General features: G+C 42.2%; 1 protein-coding gene across 6 annotated transcripts in view; it reads right to left on the bottom strand.

Moving 5' to 3' along the window:
- Window positions 1-1,094: 1,094 nt before the first annotated feature.
- The window catches only part of MCM10 (minichromosome maintenance 10 replication initiation factor), a 39,349-nt gene continuing 17,815 nt past the window's right edge, over window positions 1,095-22,628 (bottom strand). For 3 of the 6 annotated variants that reach the window (XM_060097733.1, XM_060097732.1, XM_060097737.1), the window contains exons 10-21: window positions 20,922-21,121; window positions 19,394-19,494; window positions 18,309-18,419; window positions 18,104-18,221; window positions 16,174-16,402; window positions 14,887-15,028; window positions 14,143-14,261; window positions 12,981-13,094; window positions 10,936-11,081; window positions 7,232-7,274; window positions 7,046-7,145; window positions 1,095-2,774 (exon numbers count right to left, since the gene is read on the bottom strand). In XM_060097733.1, coding sequence (XP_059953716.1) covers window positions 7,062-7,145; window positions 7,232-7,274; window positions 10,936-11,081; window positions 12,981-13,094; window positions 14,143-14,261; window positions 14,887-15,028; window positions 16,174-16,402; window positions 18,104-18,221; window positions 18,309-18,419; window positions 19,394-19,494; window positions 20,922-21,121 — 1,407 coding nt within the window. In that variant the 3' untranslated portion in view covers window positions 1,095-2,774; window positions 7,046-7,061. Of the gene's footprint in view, window positions 2,775-6,477; window positions 7,146-7,231; window positions 7,275-10,935; window positions 11,082-12,980; window positions 13,095-14,142; window positions 14,262-14,886; window positions 15,029-16,173; window positions 16,403-18,103; window positions 18,222-18,308; window positions 18,420-19,393; window positions 19,495-20,921; window positions 21,122-22,628 lie in introns of those variants that run through there. The other 3 variants (XM_060097734.1, XM_060097736.1, XM_060097735.1) reach the window with 3 other exon arrangements.

Genomic DNA, 22,628 nt, shown 5'->3' with positions numbered 1-22,628 from the left:
AAACATTGCTGAGAAAATTAAAGAAGACCCAAATAAATGGAGAGGCATATTCATAGATACAAAATCTTAATATTAAAGATTAATCACAATCCTAATAAAAATTTCAGCAGGGTTTTTGGGGTAGAAATTGATAAGCTGATTCAAAAATTTACACTGAAACGCAAAGGACCTAGAGTTGCCAAAACAAATTTTAAAAAGAACAAAGCCGGAGAACGAACACTACCTGATTCCAAGACTTATTATATAGCTACGGTAATTAAGACAATGGTACTGGTGTAAGGCATGACATTCAGATTAATTTAACAGAACTAAGTCCAGAAGTGGCCCCAAAATGTATGGTCAACTGATTTTTGACAAAGGAGTGAAAATAATCCAATGAGGAAATTATAATCTTTTCACTGAGTGGTGCCATAACAACTAAATGTCCATTTGGAAAACAAGGACCCACAACCCTTACCTCACAGCTTATACAGAAATTAACCTGAAACGGATCATAGACCTAACAGTAGAAGCTAAAACTATATTTAAAAATTCTATAAGAAAATCTTTGTGATCTTAAGGCAGGTAAAGATTTCTTAGCTAGAATACAAAACACATGAACCATAAAGTGATAAAACGGGCTCCACCAAAATGACAAAAATGCTCTTTGAAAGACACTGTTAAAAAAATGAAAAGGCAAGCCACAAACTGGGAGAAAGTATTCACCATACATATATCCACAAAAAGCACTTGTATCCAGAACATAGAAAGAATTCTTACAACTCAACCCAGTAAATAAGTAAACAGATACGTCACCAAAAAAGATATACAAATGGCCAATTGCACAGGAAAATATGTCATGAGGGAAATGCAAATTAAAACCACAATGAGATACCACCATACACCCATCAGAATAGCTAAAATTGAAAAGACTGACAATACCAAGTATTGGTGAGGATGTGGAGCAAATGGAACTCTCGTGCACCATTAGTGGTAAAAGGCCACTTTGGAAAACAGTTCAGCAGTTTCTTATAAAGCTAAACATACTTACCAGAAATCCCACTGCTAGATATTTACCTAAGAGAAACAAAAACATATCCACAGAAAGACTTATACCTGAATATTGCTAATGGCTTTATTCATAATAGCCCCAAACTGGAAACAAGCCTACCCAAATGTCCATCTACAGGTGAATAAACAGTGACATATCCATACAGTTGAAATACTCAACAATAAGAAATGAACTATGGACACAGGCAATAACATGGATTTATTTCAAAATATGCTGAGTGAAGCATAAGAGTACATTCTGTATGATTCCATTTATATGAAACTCTAGGAAAGACAGATCTAAACAGATTGTAAACAGATCAGTGATGGATGGGACCAGGGCATGTGGCCTGACTGGGAAATGGCAGAGGCAACTTTTTGGGGGTGGTGGGAATGTTCTCTATCTTGCTTGTGGTGGTGGTCACGTGGATGTATAAATTCATCAAAATTTACCAAACTGTACACTTAAGATGTGTGCCTTTTGCTGTGTGAAATTTAGCCCTTAATAAAGTTGACTTAAAAAAATACCAATAGAGAAGTCTCTGCTCAAGCAACATTACCACAGACTTGATTGCAATCCTGGTTTCTTCCCATAGTTTCAAATCACTTAATTTTCTAATCTGCAAAATGGGGACACTCCCAATCTGGCCCTGTTTTGGGAAATAGTACACAGTTGCTCCTCGTTATTTGTGGATTCCATGTTTTTCCAAATTCACCTAATTGCTAAAATTTATAAAAGCAATAAATGTGGTGTTTTTGTGGTCACTTACGGACATGCGCACGTGCAGACCGACGAGAAATCTAAGTTGTTCTCAGCTGAGGGAGAACGACAACTTCTGCTGGTTTCAGCTCTGATGCTGTAAAAAGATGTCCTTTTCATGCCACGTTCATCACATTTTTGTGCTTCTTTGGCGTACTTCTGCTGCTGAAAATGGACCACAGGCATAGTGCTTAAGTGTTCCCGAGGGCAAGAAGGCTGGAATGCACCCTCTGGAGAAAAAGCACGTGATGAGATCAGCTTTGTTCCATTAGGAGATACACTGCTGTCGGCTGCGAGTTCCATGTTAATGAATCGACGATACATATTAAAGTGTTTTTAAACAGAAACACACATAATACAAGGTTATGTATTGAGCTGGTGAAGAAGACGTGACCAGAGGCTCAAGGGAACCTAAGCCTATATTTCCTCTAGGAGCAGTGATTGGGTATCTGCTAGTTCAGCTGGTGACTTTATGAAACATAATTACTGTGAATAACAAAAATCCACTCTCTATATATTTCTAGTTCTTTCTTCCTTTCTTTGGTGAAATGGCTTTGAGTTTTCACCACCTCGATTACTGTTGTCCTGCTTTTCTCCAAAATGCAGGTCAATTTTACTGGATACATGGTCTGACTGTGCAGGACATGGCAGGCCTCTTCCCCATTTTGATCTGGAGAGTTCAGCTGTGTGGCTATATTATCTTTCTTTAATTTTCTAAAATTCCACAGCTTTTTCACAAACTGCTGCCAACTTATGCCAACTGATTTCTTCCACCTTGTGTGCCTGTTATTTTCTTTAGATATATCACCGTTTCTTTCTTCAATATTGGCAAATACAGAATCTCATTTTGGGGGTCAGTCATCCTTTTGAGCGGTGCTGTTTCCAAATCTCTCCTCATGGCATCTGAGATGTCTGTTTTATCTGTAAGAGCAGAGGCTCTGATGGGCTGCTAGCAGTGACAACTTCGGCAAACAGACTTACTCTCCTGATTTTAAAAAATTAATGTTGTCAGACACATTTAATCTCTTATAAACATCAAGGTTTACTTCTATCATCAACTTTTACACAAGAACCCAATCGTTCAATCACTGCCTGTCAACTTAGCTATATATCAACTTGTAATGTTTTTAAAAGTTGAAAACTGGAAAAATTTTAAAAGTGGAAACTTTAAATGTTTTAAGTTCCCTTTGGGGACAATTCCACACCAATCATTCAGAAGCTTCTTATTTGCTATTCTGGATCACTGTTATCTACATTAGTTCAGTTTTCCTTTTGTTGTTTGGAAAGGGGAAGCATGGTTTAACAAAACTCAAGAGAAAGATGATTTTCTTTATAAAGCCACTTAATTCCTCTAAACAGAAAAAGGCATAGGGAATTCCCTGGTGGCCTACTGGTTAGGATTCCGGGCTTTCAGTGCCGTGGCCCAGTTTCAATCTCTGGTCGGGGAACCGAGATCCTGCAAGCCCTGTGGCCACGGCCAAATAAATAAATAAATAAAATAAACCAAAAAAGAAAAGAAAGGAAAAAGCCATAGAAAAATAAAGCCCATTGTGAAGATCAGAACATTGTGATCAACCACGAAGGACATGGCCAGTTTTTGTGTACTAACTTAGACCACCGTGTGCTTACTCTCTTCTGATGGCCCGTGATTATACAATAATCTCTACGTTGCCAAAGACAGCATAAGAAAAAAACACACATTTTGGATTTATATGAAAGCATTTAATACACATTGATAAAGAAGGTGGTAGGATTAAAGACTGGCCTCACGATGAATCATATTTTCAATGCAAACAAGTAAGTGCCCCCTCCAGCCCACCCATCCCTTCCCATCCCTGAATATTCTAACACACACACACACACACACACACACACACACACACACACACACACACACAGGCAACCCCAGTGGAAGCCCCCCAACACCTAGAGTAACTGAGAAATAACTCAATTATATTTTTAATTATTTAAAATGTAAAAATCAAATTTAAAAACAGAGGGCATCTAGGTTCAGCTCACCCATGACTTATACACAATATACAAGTGAATCTGGACTCTGACAACACCCTCGGTTCAAACAAGAACAAGTTTCTTACACAGGAAGGGGCTCCTCAAAGAGCAACCTGGCGTTCGGTGTCCAGGCAGCTGCTCAGTTGTGACCTACTTCAGATCCATAGCTCTCTTTTAGGTTTATGGGACAAACGCATCTACTCAAAATGCGCCATCAAAAATATCAGAATTTCAAGTGCTTTTGGTTCTTTTTGAAACTTAAACATTTTCTCTGTTAAGAATTAAAGAAAAAAACCACACACACACCTCCTGGAAAGTGAAATACTCCTAAAGATAGCTGTAAGGATGTGACCTTAGGGGGAACACAAGGGCCAGACACAGCACCTTCTATGCATGGAGAGCAGACTTGGATGAAATCTAAGGCATGTGAAATTTATTTCTGGCTCTCGGAAACCTAAATCAACCATCTCTCACAACCACCTTATGTCCCTACTATAATACCACCTTGGGGGAAACCTAAACTATTCCCAGCTAGAGTTTAAATCCCAATATAATAATCCTACCAATTGACCCAATCTTTAAGTGGCATTCACTTGGGTCAAATGGTATTTGGAAAATCAGGTCACCCAGGCAGAGGACTCTCCTAAATGGAATTTTCTGGTGGCAACCTGCGTGAGGTTTGACCTATACTTCTATTTTTTTGTTTGTTTGTTTTAACAATTCAGAAAACATTACGTTCCTTGTATTCACGGTTCGTAAAATCCGTCCACCCACCCAACACTCACTGAGCACCAGCAGGGCAGCACTGTGTTTGGCATCTGGGAATTGAACCACACTAAAATATACAAGCTAGCAGGTGACATGGATAAACAAACCCATTACAACAAGCTCCCTGCCAGAGCAACATTCAAAATACAGCAACAACCTGGAGGAAGGAGCGTCGACTGCTCCCCGGGACACGGGGCAGGCATCACAGAGAAAGCAAAGCTCAAGCTGCTTATCTTGTTTCTTTCCTTTTCATCATGACATCTTATGACGTAAGTGACAATACAGAGATGAGCACTAGTCTCCATGTACCCATGACCCGGCTTTAACAATTAGTAACTCAGCCACTTTTGGTTCACCGAAACCCCCGTCGCTGCCTTCCATCCCTTTATTTTGCTTTGAAAGCCAATCCTCGACATTTTTATCATTTCACCCATAGATACTGAGCTGTGTTTGAGGAATGACCTGGAAAGGATCTTCCATGAGTAACATTCATCTCCCCATCTATTCTTCTGCGGTCACTCTAACAGAGTCATATGCCCTGATTCCTGACGGTGACTCCAAAGCCTGGGCTGGTTCAGGGCAAAGACCCAAGACATTATGGGTGCCTCTGAGTTGGCCGAAGGGCAAGACGGAGCTGACCCAGTGAAACCCCATCCTGCCTTATCTGGAATGCTGACTGCATTCTTCTGGCCCTTGGTCCCCATAAAATTGCTATTTCTTCAGAAGCATATTGAGCACCTAATGTTTGTACAAAATGGTGGCTACAGTCCACATTCCAATGTGCCCTTAGCAACCTCTGGGGGAACCTCAGACAGTACGGGTCTTGCCCTGTGGGCAAAGCTGCCCCAGAGTTGCTTCCTGTCACCGCCTTGATCTCCCTTGCGTGGGAAGCCTGGTGCATCTGCACGTCTGGGCTGTCTGTCTCCCACCTCTTCAGAGTTTCCCCTCAACATCCATGCAGTTGGTTACCTAACCCGGAACGCGACCCTGGACTCCCTCTCCAGCACAATCTGTCTGTTCCTTTAAGGCCATCCACCACTGTCCACCTCCATCATCACCCTTCCGTCCAGGCCGCCGTTCCTTTCCCTCAAGTGCTGCGATCCGCCAGCATCGTTCTGCCTCTAGCACCCCCGCCCCCACCTCATTCTCCACGCGGCAGCTGAGTGGTATGACAGAACGCCCTGCTGAAAACCCTCTCGTGGGTCCCGGCACACACAGGACTAAGACCATGGCCTCACCACAGCCAAGGAGGCACTGCAAAGTTCCAGGTGTGCCACCATCTCCTTCTCCAGCCTCACCTGCGACACCGCCTCCCAACCCGCAACCAAACTCTCCTTTCAGGGCCTGCTTTCTCAGTCTCCGTGCTCTTACCTGGGAAGCGTAACAAAAGCCGCACCTACTGAGCCCTTGCGCATGCGCACCATCTCACGTGAGTCTGCGCCACCAAGACATCATCGCCTTCGTTTTGCAGACGGGGAAAGTGAGGATGGGCACCTCGGCTGAGGTCACAGAACTAGCGAGCGGAAGGGCTGAGGCTCGGGCGTAACCACGAGTCCCAGGCTGCCCCTCACCCTGCATCATGCAGCGATCCCCGACCTATAATTCTTAACGTGTATGATAAAGCATATCTGCAAATCCCAAACTCCAGAGGATTCTCCTTGTGGGATGTTTCTGTTCTCCAAATGGGCTTCATGGCTTCTGAAGTTTTATGTTTGTTTTGGCTAGAGGTTTCACTTTCTTTAAGCCACATTTAAATAAAGCCACATTTTAAAATGATGAGATTTTAGGCATTTCCATTACAGAGCTCCACGATATTGTAACAACAGCACAGAGACAATATAGATATGAATTGAAATGCCAAGTGGGTCAGTGACTTGATTTCCAAGAACAAAACAGAGGTAACAGTAGAATCAACAGAAGGAACCCGGCTTTTAATATCAATACAGCAAGACTATATCAAGGGCGACGGTCATAATTTTCTAGATGGCAAAACATTATATTATTTTTAGACTCCGAGAGCTCAAAAAAACGTTTCAAGACCATTTAGTCCAACCTTCCTCATTTTACATATGAGGAAACTGAAGCCCCGAAGTTAGGCAGGTTATCTGAGCTAAATTCATTCTTTTGTCTCTGGGTGTCCCTATAAATACCAGAACCTTACTGTGATCAAGAAGCGACACTGCATTCTCTACAACCCAAGAGAGATAAACACAACTCTCTATCTACCTTCCAGTTTGGGGCATAAAAACTGTGTGAATTCTGCCATCAGTACTGAGAACAGGGAAGACAATGATACCTTGAATTTCCACTTAAAGGTCAATGTTAAATTTGATGTTAAACCAACACAACCGAGGAAGGAGGCAAAGTTGTAGGCTTAGCAAGTATTCGTTCTGACTGTGTCAATCAGGAACACGGGCAATTCAGAGCCAACACTCTTGCTTTTCCAGAACCACAAGAAGCAATGTAGGCTGTGGGTACCTGTTTGAAGTCGGGGCTATTTAAGGCTATTCAGGAATTTGGCATGTTCTTCTCCTCTTGGTAACAGGGTTTCTCCTCCTATCTTTGGACCTGTCTTTTCCTAGAAAAATAAAAATAGTTTAATAAGAAATGGGTCAATATTATTTGCATGGGTCACTAAAACCCATCACCTTGCAGATGACATACCTTTAACATTCCGTCCCGTTCCCACTTGAAGAGGCCACAATTACTGAAACAGAAAAGATGGGATTGACTCAGCAGTGAGGTTATGGGCCCATACACATGAAGGTAACAGTGCTCCCTGCACTTGGGGGGAGATCTCCCCCATTTAAGCAGAAGCTGATCAAGGTGACATTCATATTCCAGGCTATGCTCTATTGCTACTGAAAATACTCCAGTGATTTGAGAAATGGTCTTCAACTCTGCAGTAAGCTAGATACTTCAGAGAAGGAATTTCAAATGGTAGTATAACAGGGCTACACACGCTATAGGTGGTGAGTGCGAGCTTGGTTTCTAGTGCTGGTCACTGGGAAGACCCTTGGATTGAGGAAGCCAGCCTACAGGTATGTGCAGCCTATGGCTTGCCCCTTTTTCTCCTGTTCTGGAACTAAAAGGCTGTGATAAGAAAGGATTACTCTTCCTTCTGGTTTGAACAATCCTCCCCCCTCCCTTTTTCAGTAGTAAGAGCAGGGAAGACAGTGCTATCTGGATTTTCCACTCAGAGGTCAATGTTAAATTTGCTGTGAAACCAACACAACAGGAAGGAAATCTTTTCATAACCCAAAGATTTTTCACTCTTCTCACTCAAAGGGCCTGGAGACTCTCATTCTCACTTTTTAACATGGTAGGTGAATCCAACCCTGAGGAGGCATTGGGATGCTATGGGGAAAGTTCATTGTCTATGAAGTTTACTCTGCAGAACAGAGAGAGAAACAGAAAAGAAATATAGTGAAGCCGTGGGACTATGTCTCCCAGCAGCTTTGGAGCTGAGAGGGTCCGGGCCGTAGGGGTCATCCCACCAGCCTCATCCTTCCTCCCCATCTGGCTTAGACTCCACTCCCGCCCTGAGCATCAGCTGCCTGAGGACTTAGCCCCAAGCCTCTCCACCACCTTCTCCAGCTAGAGACCAGCTGAATGTCTACTGAGAGACTTTCGTGGCCTACGACCAGATCAGTGATGATATTACGCACAGCTTACTGTCAGGGGTTGGCAATTATAACACAAGGGCCAAATCCAGCCTGCCACAGTTTTCATGAGGTTTTGCTGAACACGGCCAAGCCTCCTCGTTTGAGCATCACCTATGGCGGCCACAAGAGTGGTGAAACAAACCACAGTGCCTGCCTAATATATTTACTATCTGCCTTTCACAGAAACGGCTTGCCCATTTCTGCTCGAGATCAAGAACTGACAAGAGAGAGACCAGAGAAAGCAGATGTTAACAAAAATAACAGCGCCCCCTGGAGGCTGAAAGGCATCGTGTTCTTCCATGTGAGTTGTACTTATCGCTTGTCCTCAATGCGCACACATTTCTCTGATAATCAAATGTTTTACACAAGCTCTTGCTGTTACAATATTTTGGAGAGAAGTCAAATATCAATATACAAATAGCTACTTAGAACAATTCTAACCTAGACTGTAAAAAGATGCACAAACCAGCTCCTGACAAGGTGATGAACAAGCCCCCACCCTCATCCCAAATCAGCTTTGGAGAAACTGGAAATGAGAGTAGAGTTTGGGGTCCAGGAAATAAACAACAACCAAAACGAAATGAGTGAACAAAAAGGTAGTGAGAATATCCTGGTGAAAAGGTGACAGTGAGATTGCCTCAAATTCCAAAGAATCAACATCATACAAATTATGTCCTTCAAGAATAACGCAATAAAGTTAGAAATTAATAACAAAAAAGATAAAATCAATCCCATATATATTACTAACTCTTAGGTCAAAAAGGAAATCATCCAAGACATTAAGAAATAATTCTAACTAAGCATCAAACTTTGCAGGTGACTGCTAAAGCAGAACTACTTAGAGGGAAATAGGAGCTTTAAACTGATTTATGAGGGGACTTCCCTGGTGGCGCAGTGGTTAAGAATCTGCCTGCCAATGCAGAGAACACGGGTTCGAGCCCTGGTCTGGGAAGATCCCACATGCCGCGGAGCAACTAAGCCTGTGTGCCACAATTACTGAGCCTGCGCTCTAGAGACTGTGAACCACAACTACTGAAGCCCGCGCACCTAGAGCCCGTGCTCCGCAACAAGAGAAGCAACCGCAGTGAGAAGCCCGCACACCTCAACGAAGAGTAGTCCCCACTCACCGCAACTAGAGAAAGCCCATGCACAGCAACAAAGACCCAACGTGGCAATAAATAAATAGATAGATAGATAGATAGATAAATAAATAAATAAAACGCTGTTGGAAAAATGGTGCCAATAGACTTGCTCAACTCAGGGTTGCCACAAACCTTCAATTTATTAAAAAAAATGATTTATGAGGCAACAAGAAAGGTTACAAACTAATAAGTTGAGTTTAAGCTTTTAACTGAAGAATGTACACAAAACGGTACAAAGCAAACCCAAAGAAACAAGAAGTACATAAAGATAAGGGTGGAAATCAGGAAAACAGAAAGAAAATCAATAAATGTTTAGAAAACTAAAAGATGGTTTTCTGAAAAGGTTAACAGAACGAAGAGACTTCTATCAAGGTTGACTTTGAAAAACAGAAGAAAAAAACAACAGAACAAAATATAGTAAATACCTATTAATAAAATATAGCAAGTAACAGACTGAAAAAAGTACATTAGGGACAACTAAATATTAATAAGTTTGAAAATTTAAATGAAATGGATTCCTAGAAAAATATAAAAAGCTGGAATTGGTAGAAAAGAGACCATGAAATTGAAATGGTAATCAAAGCCACCCCTTTCCTCCAAGAACAAGGCCTAAATAATTTTATAGCTGAGATTTACTAAACTTTCAAGAAATAATTGCTACTTGATATGTTATTTCAGGAAGCTGCCCAATTCATTTTATAAGGCTCACATAATCTTGGTTCGAAAACGAGATAGGTCTATATAAGAAAAGGAAAAAAAAGGTCTAATTCCCTTATGAATAGATATAAAAATCACATATAAAATATTAGCTAATTGATTATAACAGTGTGCTGAAATAAAAAAGTCATCAAGATAGGTCGTGTTTATCCAAGGAATAAAAAAGGAAAGTTCAACTTCAGAAAAACTTAACAGTGTAATGTAGCACATTGACAAATCAAAGGAAAATAAGCTATCTAACAGCACTCATAGTGAGTGAGGAAGGGGACAGAGAAATACATAAATTAGGAGAGCACTGAACGCACCAAGGACCATGTTCTACAAACTGCACCCCGAACTGCACAGGTATTACTCAGACTGTTTTACGTGAAGCATGCCCCTGAGTAGTCAAACACAGCAGCTCTACCTCTGTATCCAAAATTCCCCCCCCAAGTAAAAGCAAAAAGTCCCTTAAAACACACATACTCACATATATTATAAAAATTTAAACAAATAACTCTTTACAGCAGAGAAAAAAAATTCCCTATCCGAGCCCCCCACAAACACACATATTTCACCAACCCACCATACATAGGCTCCATTTATTTATTCAACAAACATTTCTGATAACCTACTATGCACCGGGCACTGTATTTAGTATTGGGGATACAGCTGTGAAAGGGGCAGGGTCCCTTCCCTCCAGCAGCATTTGGGGATACCCAGGAGCCGTAAGGTGGCACAGAGTAAGCGTGACCCTCCCAGGGTCAAGGACTGTCCACAGTTCCAAGGGAACAGCATCACATGGGAATTGGAAAAAAGGTTCAGGAGGCCTGGATGAGACCAAGAACCCCAGCAATTCTCATACCTGCAGTGCTTTTGGGGGAGCCTGTCGAGGGAGACACTTCTGTTTCCACAGGGACACTTGAAAAACCTCTTCACACCGTCGTGCCAGTGGTAGTTGTGCTGCTCGCTGACGCAGGTCTCCAGAGGCTTGAAGTGGGTGTAAGCGCACTGCACAGAACCAGCAGAAAGAAGGCACATGTCAGGTCAAGAGCTCCGAAGGAGAAATGAGCCAGGTGCCACAAGGGTGGCCTGTCCTGAGAACTTCTGTTCTTTCGTCGCCACCAGGCAGGTGCCGGCGGAGCTATTATCTACTGGCTGCAGTGATCATGTGATTTCTTGACTGTCCCCCTACTGATACCACTTTTTCTCATGTTTGCCCCAATTTCAGGTGTAAAATACACAATAACCTTCTGTGACATCAAGACGATGGCTAGGGCGAAGGAAGAAAAGGATTGGAAATCTCTAAGTAGCTCTGATTGGTCTGCCCTGTATTCACTGTAGTCCCTGATTGTAAAACAACAGATTACAACCATGGGGCCTGTTCAGGAAGGATGATGAGCTGCTTTCATTTTCTCTTACAAGGCCACTGAGAAGGATTATAAGCTTATGACTACTCCTATTTCATACACAGCAAAACCAAGACAGATATTAAGTAATTTACTTTTAATTTTGATCCTTCAAAGGACTGAAAAGAACAAGAAATGATGGGTGAAGGTTGAAACAGAGCCACACAGTGCAATGTAATTTCGGGTAATCACACTGAGTCTAGATAAATAACTTTTGGCCCTGGCAGCCTCAAAGAGGGCAGAGCAGAGTGGTATGCCAATTGGGGCAGGCAAAATAATCCCCCCCAAGATGGGCACACCCTATTCCCTGGAACTTACAAGCACGTTATGTTACATGGCAAAAGGGAATTCAGGTTACAGATGCAATTACAGTTGCTAATCAGTTGATTTGTGACGAGAGGACCCCGCCTCCCATTGCTGGTTTTGATGATGGAGGAAGAAGCCACGATCCAAGGGATGCAGGTGAGCTCTAGAAGCCGGGAAAGGCAAGGACAGGGACTGTCCCCTAGAGCCTCCAGAAAGGAACGCACCCTACTGACAACTGGATTTTACCCCAGCGAGACCCATTTCTGACCTACAAAACTGTGAGATAATAAATTTGTGTTGTTCTAAGCCACCCAGTTGGTGGTCATTTGTTACAGCAGCAACAGGAAATGAATACACCAGCTCTGTCCTAATACAGCCACGCTGTCCGAGGAAAAGCTGTCCTACGAAATAAAAGCTTTACTGATTCTCTACGGTCTGAACTTTCTCAAGGAAGCTCCACCTTTTGGCCCACCCCCTAAATGTAAAGGAGAATCGAAGGTTTTAAAAAGAATAAAGATAGAGAAAATTGCACTGGGTAAGCTAAACCTCTTTCTCCTCTTACATGTGCTCACGAAGCAGATTAGCCATGCAGGCATATTTCAAAGAAACGGTAATGGAAGGAGTCGTATTCAGCAATAACTTTTTTTTTTTTGGCCATTTTTGATTAATGTTGAGGAGTAGAGAATTTTGAATTTTCTAATAGACTCAGGGTAAAAATTCTGCAAACAATAATACAATTCACACTCTGCCCTGAGATTCAGTCTAGTAGGTTGGGCCCTGAGCAGAAGGGAACAACGGAAGTTGATCGTGACATCTGATGCCAAATCAAGTTGTTCAGCCAAGGCCCCAGGGACTTAGGAACTATGGACTGAGGGCGTGCTAAAACTTGAGGAGGAGAGAGAAGAATACTCGGGCCAGTGGTCAAACGGGAAGAGGCTCTTCCACAAAACCAGGGGCTGTGGCCAAATGAGGAACACCTCAATACAAAGGCTCTACCATCAGAGCTCAGTGGATGGGTCACGGGAAGCCCGGTGCTGGGCTATCGGACGCCGTTTGGTTTGCAGCCTAATGAAATGACCCGGGCAGGACTCTGGTCCTAAGATGTGGGCCCACACACACCCCACAGACTCTCCACATCCTGCTGAGTCACAGTAACCCCAGACAGGTCGTGGGGAGAACTGTCTTCTGCACTCACCGTCCTGCACGTCACGACTCGACATTTCACTTCCCGGGTGTTTCTCATCTTTTCTTCTATTTGTTCTTTTTTCACCAGGGGCTCAAAATAGTGTTCCTGCAGCTCAGCCTCGGCCTGGAATGACAAGACACCCAGAAGACCTTGTACCAAATCTGATATAGACTCAGGCAGCGGCTTGATAATAATCAAATCTGAACTGAACAGACAAGCTAACTGTATGAGGACATGGATCAATGAACCGCAACCCCAAAGACAGTAAGTAGAAACAAGCCCTTAATGGGCAAAAAGAGGGTATGAAAGCATTTGGTGATGTGTAAGACACTAAACACAAATTTAAACTGCTGATGTGATTAACAGCATCATCAGGTCAAGTGCGCACCAGAAGGGAACTGTTTCCACTGTTCCAATATAGATTCAGCTGTGGGAGGTGCTGGACGCTTCCCCAGTGATGACGCCCATTCTATTCGATACTATTCTCCAGACCAAGCACTTGGCAGCAACAATCCCTGCTTGTCTGGAACACAGGTAGGATATTATATTGGTATTTTTGAAATTACTAGCTAGGTAATTTACATTATCCACAAATTTAATTTCAGGATAATAAGAGAATACAAAACACTTGTTATTAAAAAGGGGCATTGTGAGTGTTGGGTTGAGAACTACTGATTTAGAGCATTTGCAGGGTCCGTATAAAACCGTATGAATGGAAAAATCCCTTCCCATACTGCAAGGCAGAAAATAGTAGATAGTGGAGAGCCATTAAAACATAACTTCACAGCCATAACTACAGGTAAACGTTTTAAAGAGTTAATTAATCATTTAAAATTGAAGTATAGTTGACTTAACAATTTTATATTAGTTTTAGGTGTACAACACATTAATTTGACATTTTTGCAGAATATACTCCAAAGTTATAAAATATTGACTGAAACATTTTATAATACTGAAGTCAATTTAAATAATGTTGAATGATATTCTTCAATGCAACAAAGGCAAAGCTAAAATCTATTAGCAATATTCCTGTTCTTCAAAACAAACTCAAACAAACTGACATACAACTAACATTTCAGCTGAGGAAACAGGAAGAGATTCTTAGCCCACGACAGAGCGCCCGAGTCTGAGGACATCTCTGTCACCTTTGACCTTCTGGGCTCTTTTTTACCTCTTTTAGGATCCCCGTGTGCCTCGATTTTGCTTTTAGAATTTTCTGAAACTCCTCAGATTCCAGGTAGGCGAGCTGTTCTCTCCTTTTTTTCCTGGCAGGCTCCAATTCATCCTCAGCTAGAGCAGAAAGAAAAAGAGTGAACAGAGGAACCTCAGAGGGCCAGCGGGCCTCGCCGACTCAGCTGCGTCTCCCCCTACAAGACCCTTCAAACTGCATTTACCCCCACTTGGTATGAGCAAAGGATGGCTCTTAGAAGAACTGAGTTGAGAAGTACAAACTAGAATATGTGGGAGGGGATGGCAGACTTGACCACTAAATTAGAATCGTTTTCACCTTAAAATAAGAGCCAATTATGAAAATAGGTAACAACAACAACAAAATTCCTATTTACAAACTCATGTTAAAAGGACACTGCCAGCTTCAGAGTTTTAAAAATAAAAATAGGGCAATTTAAAACAAAGGAATTCTACTTCTTTCAAAACAAATCTTTCTACTAATATGTATGTGCAACGATCCAATGAGTAATCTCAAGTTTTCAAATTGTGCATAATTTCATTTTAATTTAATGTGACTATAAAAAACAATCAGTTCCAACTGCAGAAATTCTACTTAGGTCCTCTCCACAGAGGTAAATGGAAATAAAATAATGACTTTTGATGTCAGGGCGGCTGGTTATGTTTTGGAACATTTCCTTTATAAGCAGTGTCTCTTTCCTACTGCTAAGTTTCCCATTCGCGGTACCTTGAGGAGAAAATGTGTTGTTCTTTTCTACACGTTCCTTCACTTCCAGGACATCCTGGGGCTCCTTTAGCTTCTTAATGCTGTTTGGGTCTGTTTTTGTAAGAATCTGGCCTTTTACCCTTAATTTGGTGATAGCAGCCAACTAAAAAAAAAGGAAAGAGAGGGAGATAAAAATCTAAAAGATGAGATAGGCGTCTGTAGCTCTGTACCCCTTTCCAGTGATTAACCAGTGAATTCTGGCTGTTCTCAAACATACATTAGCAAAATATATCTTCATATTACTTAGCATTATTAACACAATTATTAAAATTTCAAAGAATGGAAGACAGGTCTCTAAGTTAGTAAAACAAATCTCAGCTTATTTGAATATCAATAGTTAAACTTCAGCTAGTCCTTCAGCTAGTGTGTAGGCTTTTAGACCCACAAGAGGAACCACATAAACATTTTGGAAGTTTGTTTCAGAATAGACAGATTAGGATAGAATTTCAGCCCTGCCCCTTACTACTAGTTTATAACCTGACTTAATTGTTCAGCTTCAGTTTCTACATTTACAAAATGGGGATGACAGCACTCACCTACCTTTTAGGGTTGTGGTTTTAAGGATAAGATGAGACAATGCAAGCCAAGCATGTACTTGTACATAGTAAACAGCATGTATGCACATATCACAGACACATAGTCACATACGTGCATATTGCTATTATTATTACTGTAGGTACGGCTTTGGCTTGCAGCTAGCCTTTGCCCTTCATGTGGTTCTAGCTGCTAACTAGAATAAAGAGAAGACAGGCTCAAGTCGGGGGCTCAGGGTGACTCAGGAAGAGGAGAGACAGCTTGCTGAGGAGGTGGGGTTCTGACCACCCCCAATTCCCACTTCAATCAGAGCAGCTTAGCTTTTATCTGTCTACAGACTGGGCTTCTGTGTAAGATTTCTTTTAAAGAAGGATTCTTTAAACCACTATTTGACAATTCAGTTGCCTCAACAATTCCAAGAATGTTTCCCCCTAATACTAGGGTCTCCAGCTGTGAAACAGTATCTTCTTCTAGGTTATCGCCTGCAGCCTGACAAGAAATAGTGTGGAGACAGTAGCTAGTTCTCTTGGATTACATAAATGGCATTATGTTGATACCCATTATCATTTAAAATTCCTTTGACTCTAATTATCCTGATCAATAAATAGGCATGAGGGGACTGTCTTTCCCGGTCACGGGTATATAAAGTGTGAAATACCAACTGTATCTCACAGAATACAAATTCAAGTGGTGAAGAAAAGAGAGGCCAGTTACCTTTTTGGCTTCTGCTAACGCACTCAGTTTTGGTCTTGGTGGTGGTGACTCATCAAAAAAGAGGACATCATCTCCTTCTGAGATGTTTCTTCCAAGCTTTGGCATCTGTATGGCTGGGGCTCCTTCCAGCTTGGGGAACTCAGCCCCCGTTGGTGGAGACCAAGAAGGGGGCTGCCGAGAAGAGGACGGCACAGCTGGGCTCTCAACTTCACTCGCACTTTGGAGAAATCTTTAAAGAAATAGGCAGTCACAAACTATGCACATGAGCACAGAACATGCAGACTGGGAGACCGCAAGCAGGCCACCAGCTGATAAGCAGTTGTCAGTAAAATAATTTTCCCTTCTTGGTTATTAATTCAGATTAGCGCACAGTAAAAACAATATTAGCCTCACTAACTCTTAAGCTAACTGATTTTTTATTGAATAAGTGCTAATTGTTTCACCAGTTTAGAACTGATTACTATTTTTATCAACTAGCTTTCCAGTGAGTGCAGACTATGGAGCACCTTCAGCCCTGAAGGCGAGCTGTGGACTGTATTCCTAGCCCTCTGGTTAGCTGAGATCCTTCAGGAACTCACCGAATCTCTCTGTATTTTGTTTCCTCTACTGGGAAGAGATAACACATTTGTTACATTTGGAAGTCCTAACAGAAAGGTGCTATAATTCACACAGTGATTATTTTATATATGGCTTTAAGGATTATTTAAAAACAACAAAGGTCAGAAATCATCTAGGCCAACCCTCTCATTGTAGGGATAAAGAAATTGAGGCCCGAGACCTCACTGCTCGTAAGTGAGAGGCTCAGGATTAGTACCAGATAATCCTGGGCCAGTCTTCTCTTCTCTACCACATCCCCACTCCTGTAAGCTCCAGGCTGAGTTTGCAAATTGCCTAGCAGATCCTGCCCAAAGGTATGTTTTGTTTGGCCAGCGAAATTCTGAAAAACTTCAAACTAATGCCTTTAAACTGACGGGTGCTTTCTACTCCCTACAAGGTTCACAACTCCATATACATTTTTATGTCCATATATATACATTTACGTCACCTGTAGGCCCCTGATGAATACCTCTATAGATATCCCACCAGCACCTCAAACTAACCTGCCTGAGGCCAAATCCATTCTCTTATTTTTCCAAAGCATTTCCTCTTGACTCATAATAGGCGTCCTTTTCCATGGAACTAGGTACCCTATAGGAGCCTAGATCTGGGACAGCATAATGGTTCAACACTGGAGTAGAACAGGTAGGTGTGAGTTCAAACTTGGCTCCACCACTTACTCTCTGGTCTTCAGTTACATTAGCCATAAAACAAGGATAATAACACCTTGCAGATTATGGTAAGGACCGATGAGACGTGTGTACAGTGTAAAGCATGGTGGCTCAGCACATGCTGGGTGACTGTAAACAGTAGCTCTTACTATCATTGGATAACTTGAGTTCAAGAGTCTTTGATGTTTACCTTCCACACCCATTTCCACTTGATTCTGCCTCTGAAATGACTCTCCATTCACAGTACCTCATTTTTATCACTGACCTGAACAAATGCAGAATCTACGCATTGGCCCAGCCTGTAATTAAAAACCTAACTGTGGCAAAAGTGAGAAATGGGCACCAAACAGCTCAACGCCTACTTTCCCTTTTCACAAAACTGTCTTTATATGTTACTCCTTTCTCGTTTCCACAGTGATATTAATTACTGCAGCCTGTACCACCAGGTCTCAGGATTTACTAGCATAAGTCAGAAATACATAACTTTAAATGCTTTATAATTTTAAAGGTTATGTTAAAATTAATTTTTTAAAAACTTCCAAAGTTAAAAAGGTAGCCAACCACCCCAAATCCAAAGTCACACTTTTGAAATCTATTAAGACATCCTCAGAATTCCTGAGATGAGCTACCTAAACAGGGAACATTAAATCTGTGACTCCTACCGTTTCTGTCTTTCTTCTGATTTCTTTTTCCGCATCTCTAACATATGCTGCTTCTGTTGCTTCAAGAGGGCTGATGCCGAGATAGACTGGAAAGCAGGTTTCGGGCTCGCCATGATCCCTGAAACACAAGGCACAGGCTGCGGGGGTTCTGAGAGGCTGTGGGGACCCACGCGTAGACACTAGAGCAGGTACAGTCTGACTCTACCTGATGACTTGACTTTGGCTAAATGATGTTTCAGGTTTCTGGCTCCAGATGTAGGCAAGTCCATCAGTTCCCTGAATTCCTCAGAGCAAGACAAGCTCTTCTGGGGTACTCCTGGAATACACAAATATCAGCATTAGAGGATTCAAAATTCAGAGTATTTTATGTCATGTGACTTATCCCTTTATAAACTCTGCTTTCATAACTTAAGTTATTTGTAAATGAAGTAGATGGAATAACAAGAGAAAAGAGAATCTTTCACCTCTAACCTCAGACAAGTAGGACTGCAAGGGTAAGACAAATGTATCTTATATTTGAAAAATTATTAGAATACTAATACCTGCGGGGTCATTTCATACACTATTCCTGGAATATGCACTATGCATAAGGATCCATGCTAGACCTGGACCACTGTTATGAACAGAGCCCCAAGGACAGGGTGGAGGTGGCATTCTTCGACCTAGACCTGTTTTAATGAAAGATAACCGATGAGTTTGACCAGGAACCTGATACTACTGATTCTAGTGCTGGACACTCAGAGTTAGACCCAGATATATCAAGACATTTTATTTTATTTTTATTTTTTTGGCTGCATTGGGTCTTCGTTGCACACTGGCTTTCTCTAGTTGCAGTGAGCGGGGGCTCATCTTCGTTGCAGTGTGCAGGCCTCTCATTGCGGTGGCTTCTCTTGTTGTGGAGCACAGGCTCTAGGTATACGGGCTTCAGTAGTTGTGGTGCACGGGCTCTAGAGTGCAGGCTCAGGAGTTGTGGCGCACGGGCTTAGTTGCTCCACGGCATGTGGGATCTTCCTGGACCAGGGAACGAACCTGTGTCCCCTGCATTGGCAGGCAGATGCTTAACCACTGCACCACCAGGCAAGTCCCCATCAAGACATTTTAAAAAGCTAGGACACAGCTAAGATTAATACGCTGTTTTTTCTTAAGATGCTGCCAACCAAGCTTGGTTTGTTCAGCTGAGGCCACATCACTCACCAAGTATAACTGAGTGTTAGGATCTAACCAGTTTCCATCCTGAAGACTTCATGTTTAAGCTGGAGAAAGAAAAATCGTATCTAGAAACAAAGTTACCGAGTTTTTGTTGAGTTTCCTGAAGGATCAAGTCTGCGCCCTTAACCACCAGATTCGTCAGAGTGGTTTGGATCTTCTTTTTAGGTGCAACAGCAGCTGCACTGAAATGACAAGAGTCTCAGCCTCAAAAAAGGAAAATCACTGAACTTCAACGCTCTGTGAGGTAAAGAAGGCGCAGAAATCGTCATGTATTACAAACTCGACGTTTCTCAAATCACCATGTACGTAGACTTAGTACCACGGCCCGACAGCATAACTGGTGTGTGCATTATATCACAGATATAAAACAACAGGCGACCGACAAATTTGATTGAAGGCTGTTCCAGAAGAGCACGTTGGCAAAAGAAATAAGAAATATGCCAACACTTTGATCAAGTAGACTAGGACTTACCAAGTGGTCTAGGATTTACCTAAGACCTATGCAAAAATTTAGGATATGAACGGAAGCTTTGTTTGTATTGTTAAAAGTTGGAAATGCTATAAATGGTCATCCACGGAGAATTATTTAGATTATCACAGAGCCACATAAAAGAACACCATGTAGCCACTAAAAATAATGCCATAAGTGAATGTTCCACAAAGAAAAATGCGTTATTTTATGTGGGAAAAAAGAACGCTGGCAAAGTATAGGTATATTATGATCTCATTTTATGCTATTAAAACTTTATACATTTGAGAAAAAAGGACCCCTAGAACCATATATACCAAAACTAACAGTTATCTAGGTGGTGGGATTATAGATGGTTTTTACTGTCTCCTTTTGGCTAAACTGTACATACATTAAAAAAAAATAACATATGTGTATTGCTTTTTGCAATTTGGTAAAATACAGAAATTATTTTAAATCTTAAAAATGTGCTTGATATCACAAAATATACAGGAAGTGAGAGTCCTCTAGCCCAATTTCTGTTGGATCGAGGACAAAATCTGTTTTGTTCTTGGACCAAGTGTGGCTCCCTTTGAGTCAGGTCCCCACCTGCCGCATCCTCAGACGTACTTTCTAGAGAACAGGGACAAGGCCATCGATCATCTACTCAGGGACTCCAGGGAGAGAATGAGATCCCCAGAGGGGAGGCCAGGCATGCCAGCCTCAGCAGCACCCCTCCCCTGTGAGGCTTCTCTGCATATTCATTCACTAAATTAAATGTGGGTTCCGCGAGGTCAGCAACCTCACACTAACAGTCGTCAGGGAAATGATTTCAAGTACGTCAGCACTATGATTAACACTTTTAATGGCCCATCAGCCCTGACAAAGCTGCACTATTCACATTAGAAGCCAAAGAGGAAGTGTGGGTTCCCTGTTAAACACCATCATGACCTGACTTAGTTTCCCCGCCTTCTGAGTGTTTTCCTCTCTTCCCGGGAACGAAAGAGGCCCTCAGCCATCTTGTTCCAGGCAGCACGCTATGAAAGATAAAACCTGTACAAGTCTTCCAGGACCGGGACAGAAACGTACAACCACTGGGTTTACTCTTAAAAGAAGACAAGCAAGACCCCTGACCCCAAAGAAGCTCTGAGAATGTCTCACATTGAGGCTGCATACGAGGCCGAAGAAACTCCTCCGTAGTAAAAACCATCCTGACACAGCCTTTCTTTCAGGCTGATGCCTTTGCGGGCAAACTTCTTTGGAATTCGGCCGCCGGAGAAGGTGGACTGCAGGTCTGCTCGCCTGGCGCTGAGCCTCTTGTACTGGGCCTGGATGTGATACTGACAGTATTCACAGTCATTCTGTAAAAAGGAAGAGCAGCTGCATCAGCGTTAGGGAGACAGGCCGGGGACAACGTTAAGAGACACAGCTCCTTTCTCCCAGTCTCACAGAGAGCTGTTCTGCGGGCAGAAGCCTCCCTGCTGACCTCCGAGACCATTCTCAACGCACAGCTAAGCAGCAACTTAGAAGTTCTTTTCCTAGGTAAGGATGCGGGGGCGGGGATAAATTGGGAGATTGGGATTGACATATACACACTACTACATATAAAATAGATAACTATGAGGACCTACTGTACAGCACAGGGAACTCTACTCAGTACTCTGTAATGGCCTATATAGGAAAAGAATCTAAAAAAGAGTGGATATATGTATTGATATATGTATAACTGATTCACTTTGCTGTACACCTGAAACCAACACAACACTGTAAATCAACTCTACGCCAATAAAAATTAAAAACAAAAAGCGGGGTTGTGGGGAGAAGTTCTTCCCCTAAACTCCTCTGAACACACTACTTGGGTGAAAGAAAAAGTGGCATCAATCACTGCCTTTGCCCTCTTTCTACAATGGAAGTAAAATCAGCTTCTAGGATGAACCTTGAAAAGGTTTTGCTAGCGACTTCCCTGGTGGCACCATGGTTAAGAATCTGTCTGCCAGTGCAGGAGACATGGATTCGAGCCCTGGTCCGGGAAGATCCCACATGTCACAGAGCAACTAAGCCCGTGCGCTACAACTACTGAGCCTGCACTCTAGAGCCCGAGAGCCACAAATACTGAGCCCGCGTGCTGCAACTACTGAAGCCACGCGCCTAGAGCTGGTGCTCCGCAACAAGAGAAGCCACCGCAACGAAGAGTAGCCCCCGCTCGCTGCAACTAGAGAAAGCCTGCGGGCAGCAACCAAGACCCAATGCAGCCAAAAATAAAATAAATAAATAAATTTATTAAAAAAAAAAAAAAAAAAAAGAAAAGGTTATGCTAAGCGACAGAAGTCAGACACCAAGGTCCCATGTTGTATGATTCCTTTTATGGCATATATCCAGAGACAGAAAGCAGATTACAGGTCACCAGGGAAGTTATTACTTAATAGGTAGGGGGTGTTTTTATGGGGTGATGAAAAGGTTTGGAAGTTAGAAGAAGCTGGTGGTTGCACAACAAAGCGAAAACACTAAATATTACTGACGTGTACATTTTTAAACCGTCAATTATAATGTGAATTTTACCTCAATAAAAGTTAAAAATAAAACAAAATCAGTTTCTAGTGAGGTTTTCTGTTTCTCTGGTTGACTCTTGGACGAATGCTACCCTTTCAGTGAAAGGAACAAAGAGAAACTCTGAAGTATTATCCTATTGGGTGAACCTCAGAGATGGTGGCAGTGGCGGTTAAGTGATTTGTCAAGTACTCCCCCGAGACCTCTTTTCCTAACTATCTCCCTCCTTCCTACGTCCTGTTCACTAGTTCATCTGTTAGACAAGAATGAGGGAAATAAAAAGAGATGAAACCAAAATCTGTCATTTAATCCTTTCAAAGA

The sequence above is a fragment of the Mesoplodon densirostris genome, chromosome 4, assembly GCF_025265405.1.
Source record: "Mesoplodon densirostris isolate mMesDen1 chromosome 4, mMesDen1 primary haplotype, whole genome shotgun sequence".
Lineage (NCBI taxonomy): Eukaryota > Metazoa > Chordata > Mammalia > Artiodactyla > Ziphiidae > Mesoplodon > Mesoplodon densirostris.
This window is presented reverse-complemented; position numbering and strand designations above follow the sequence as displayed.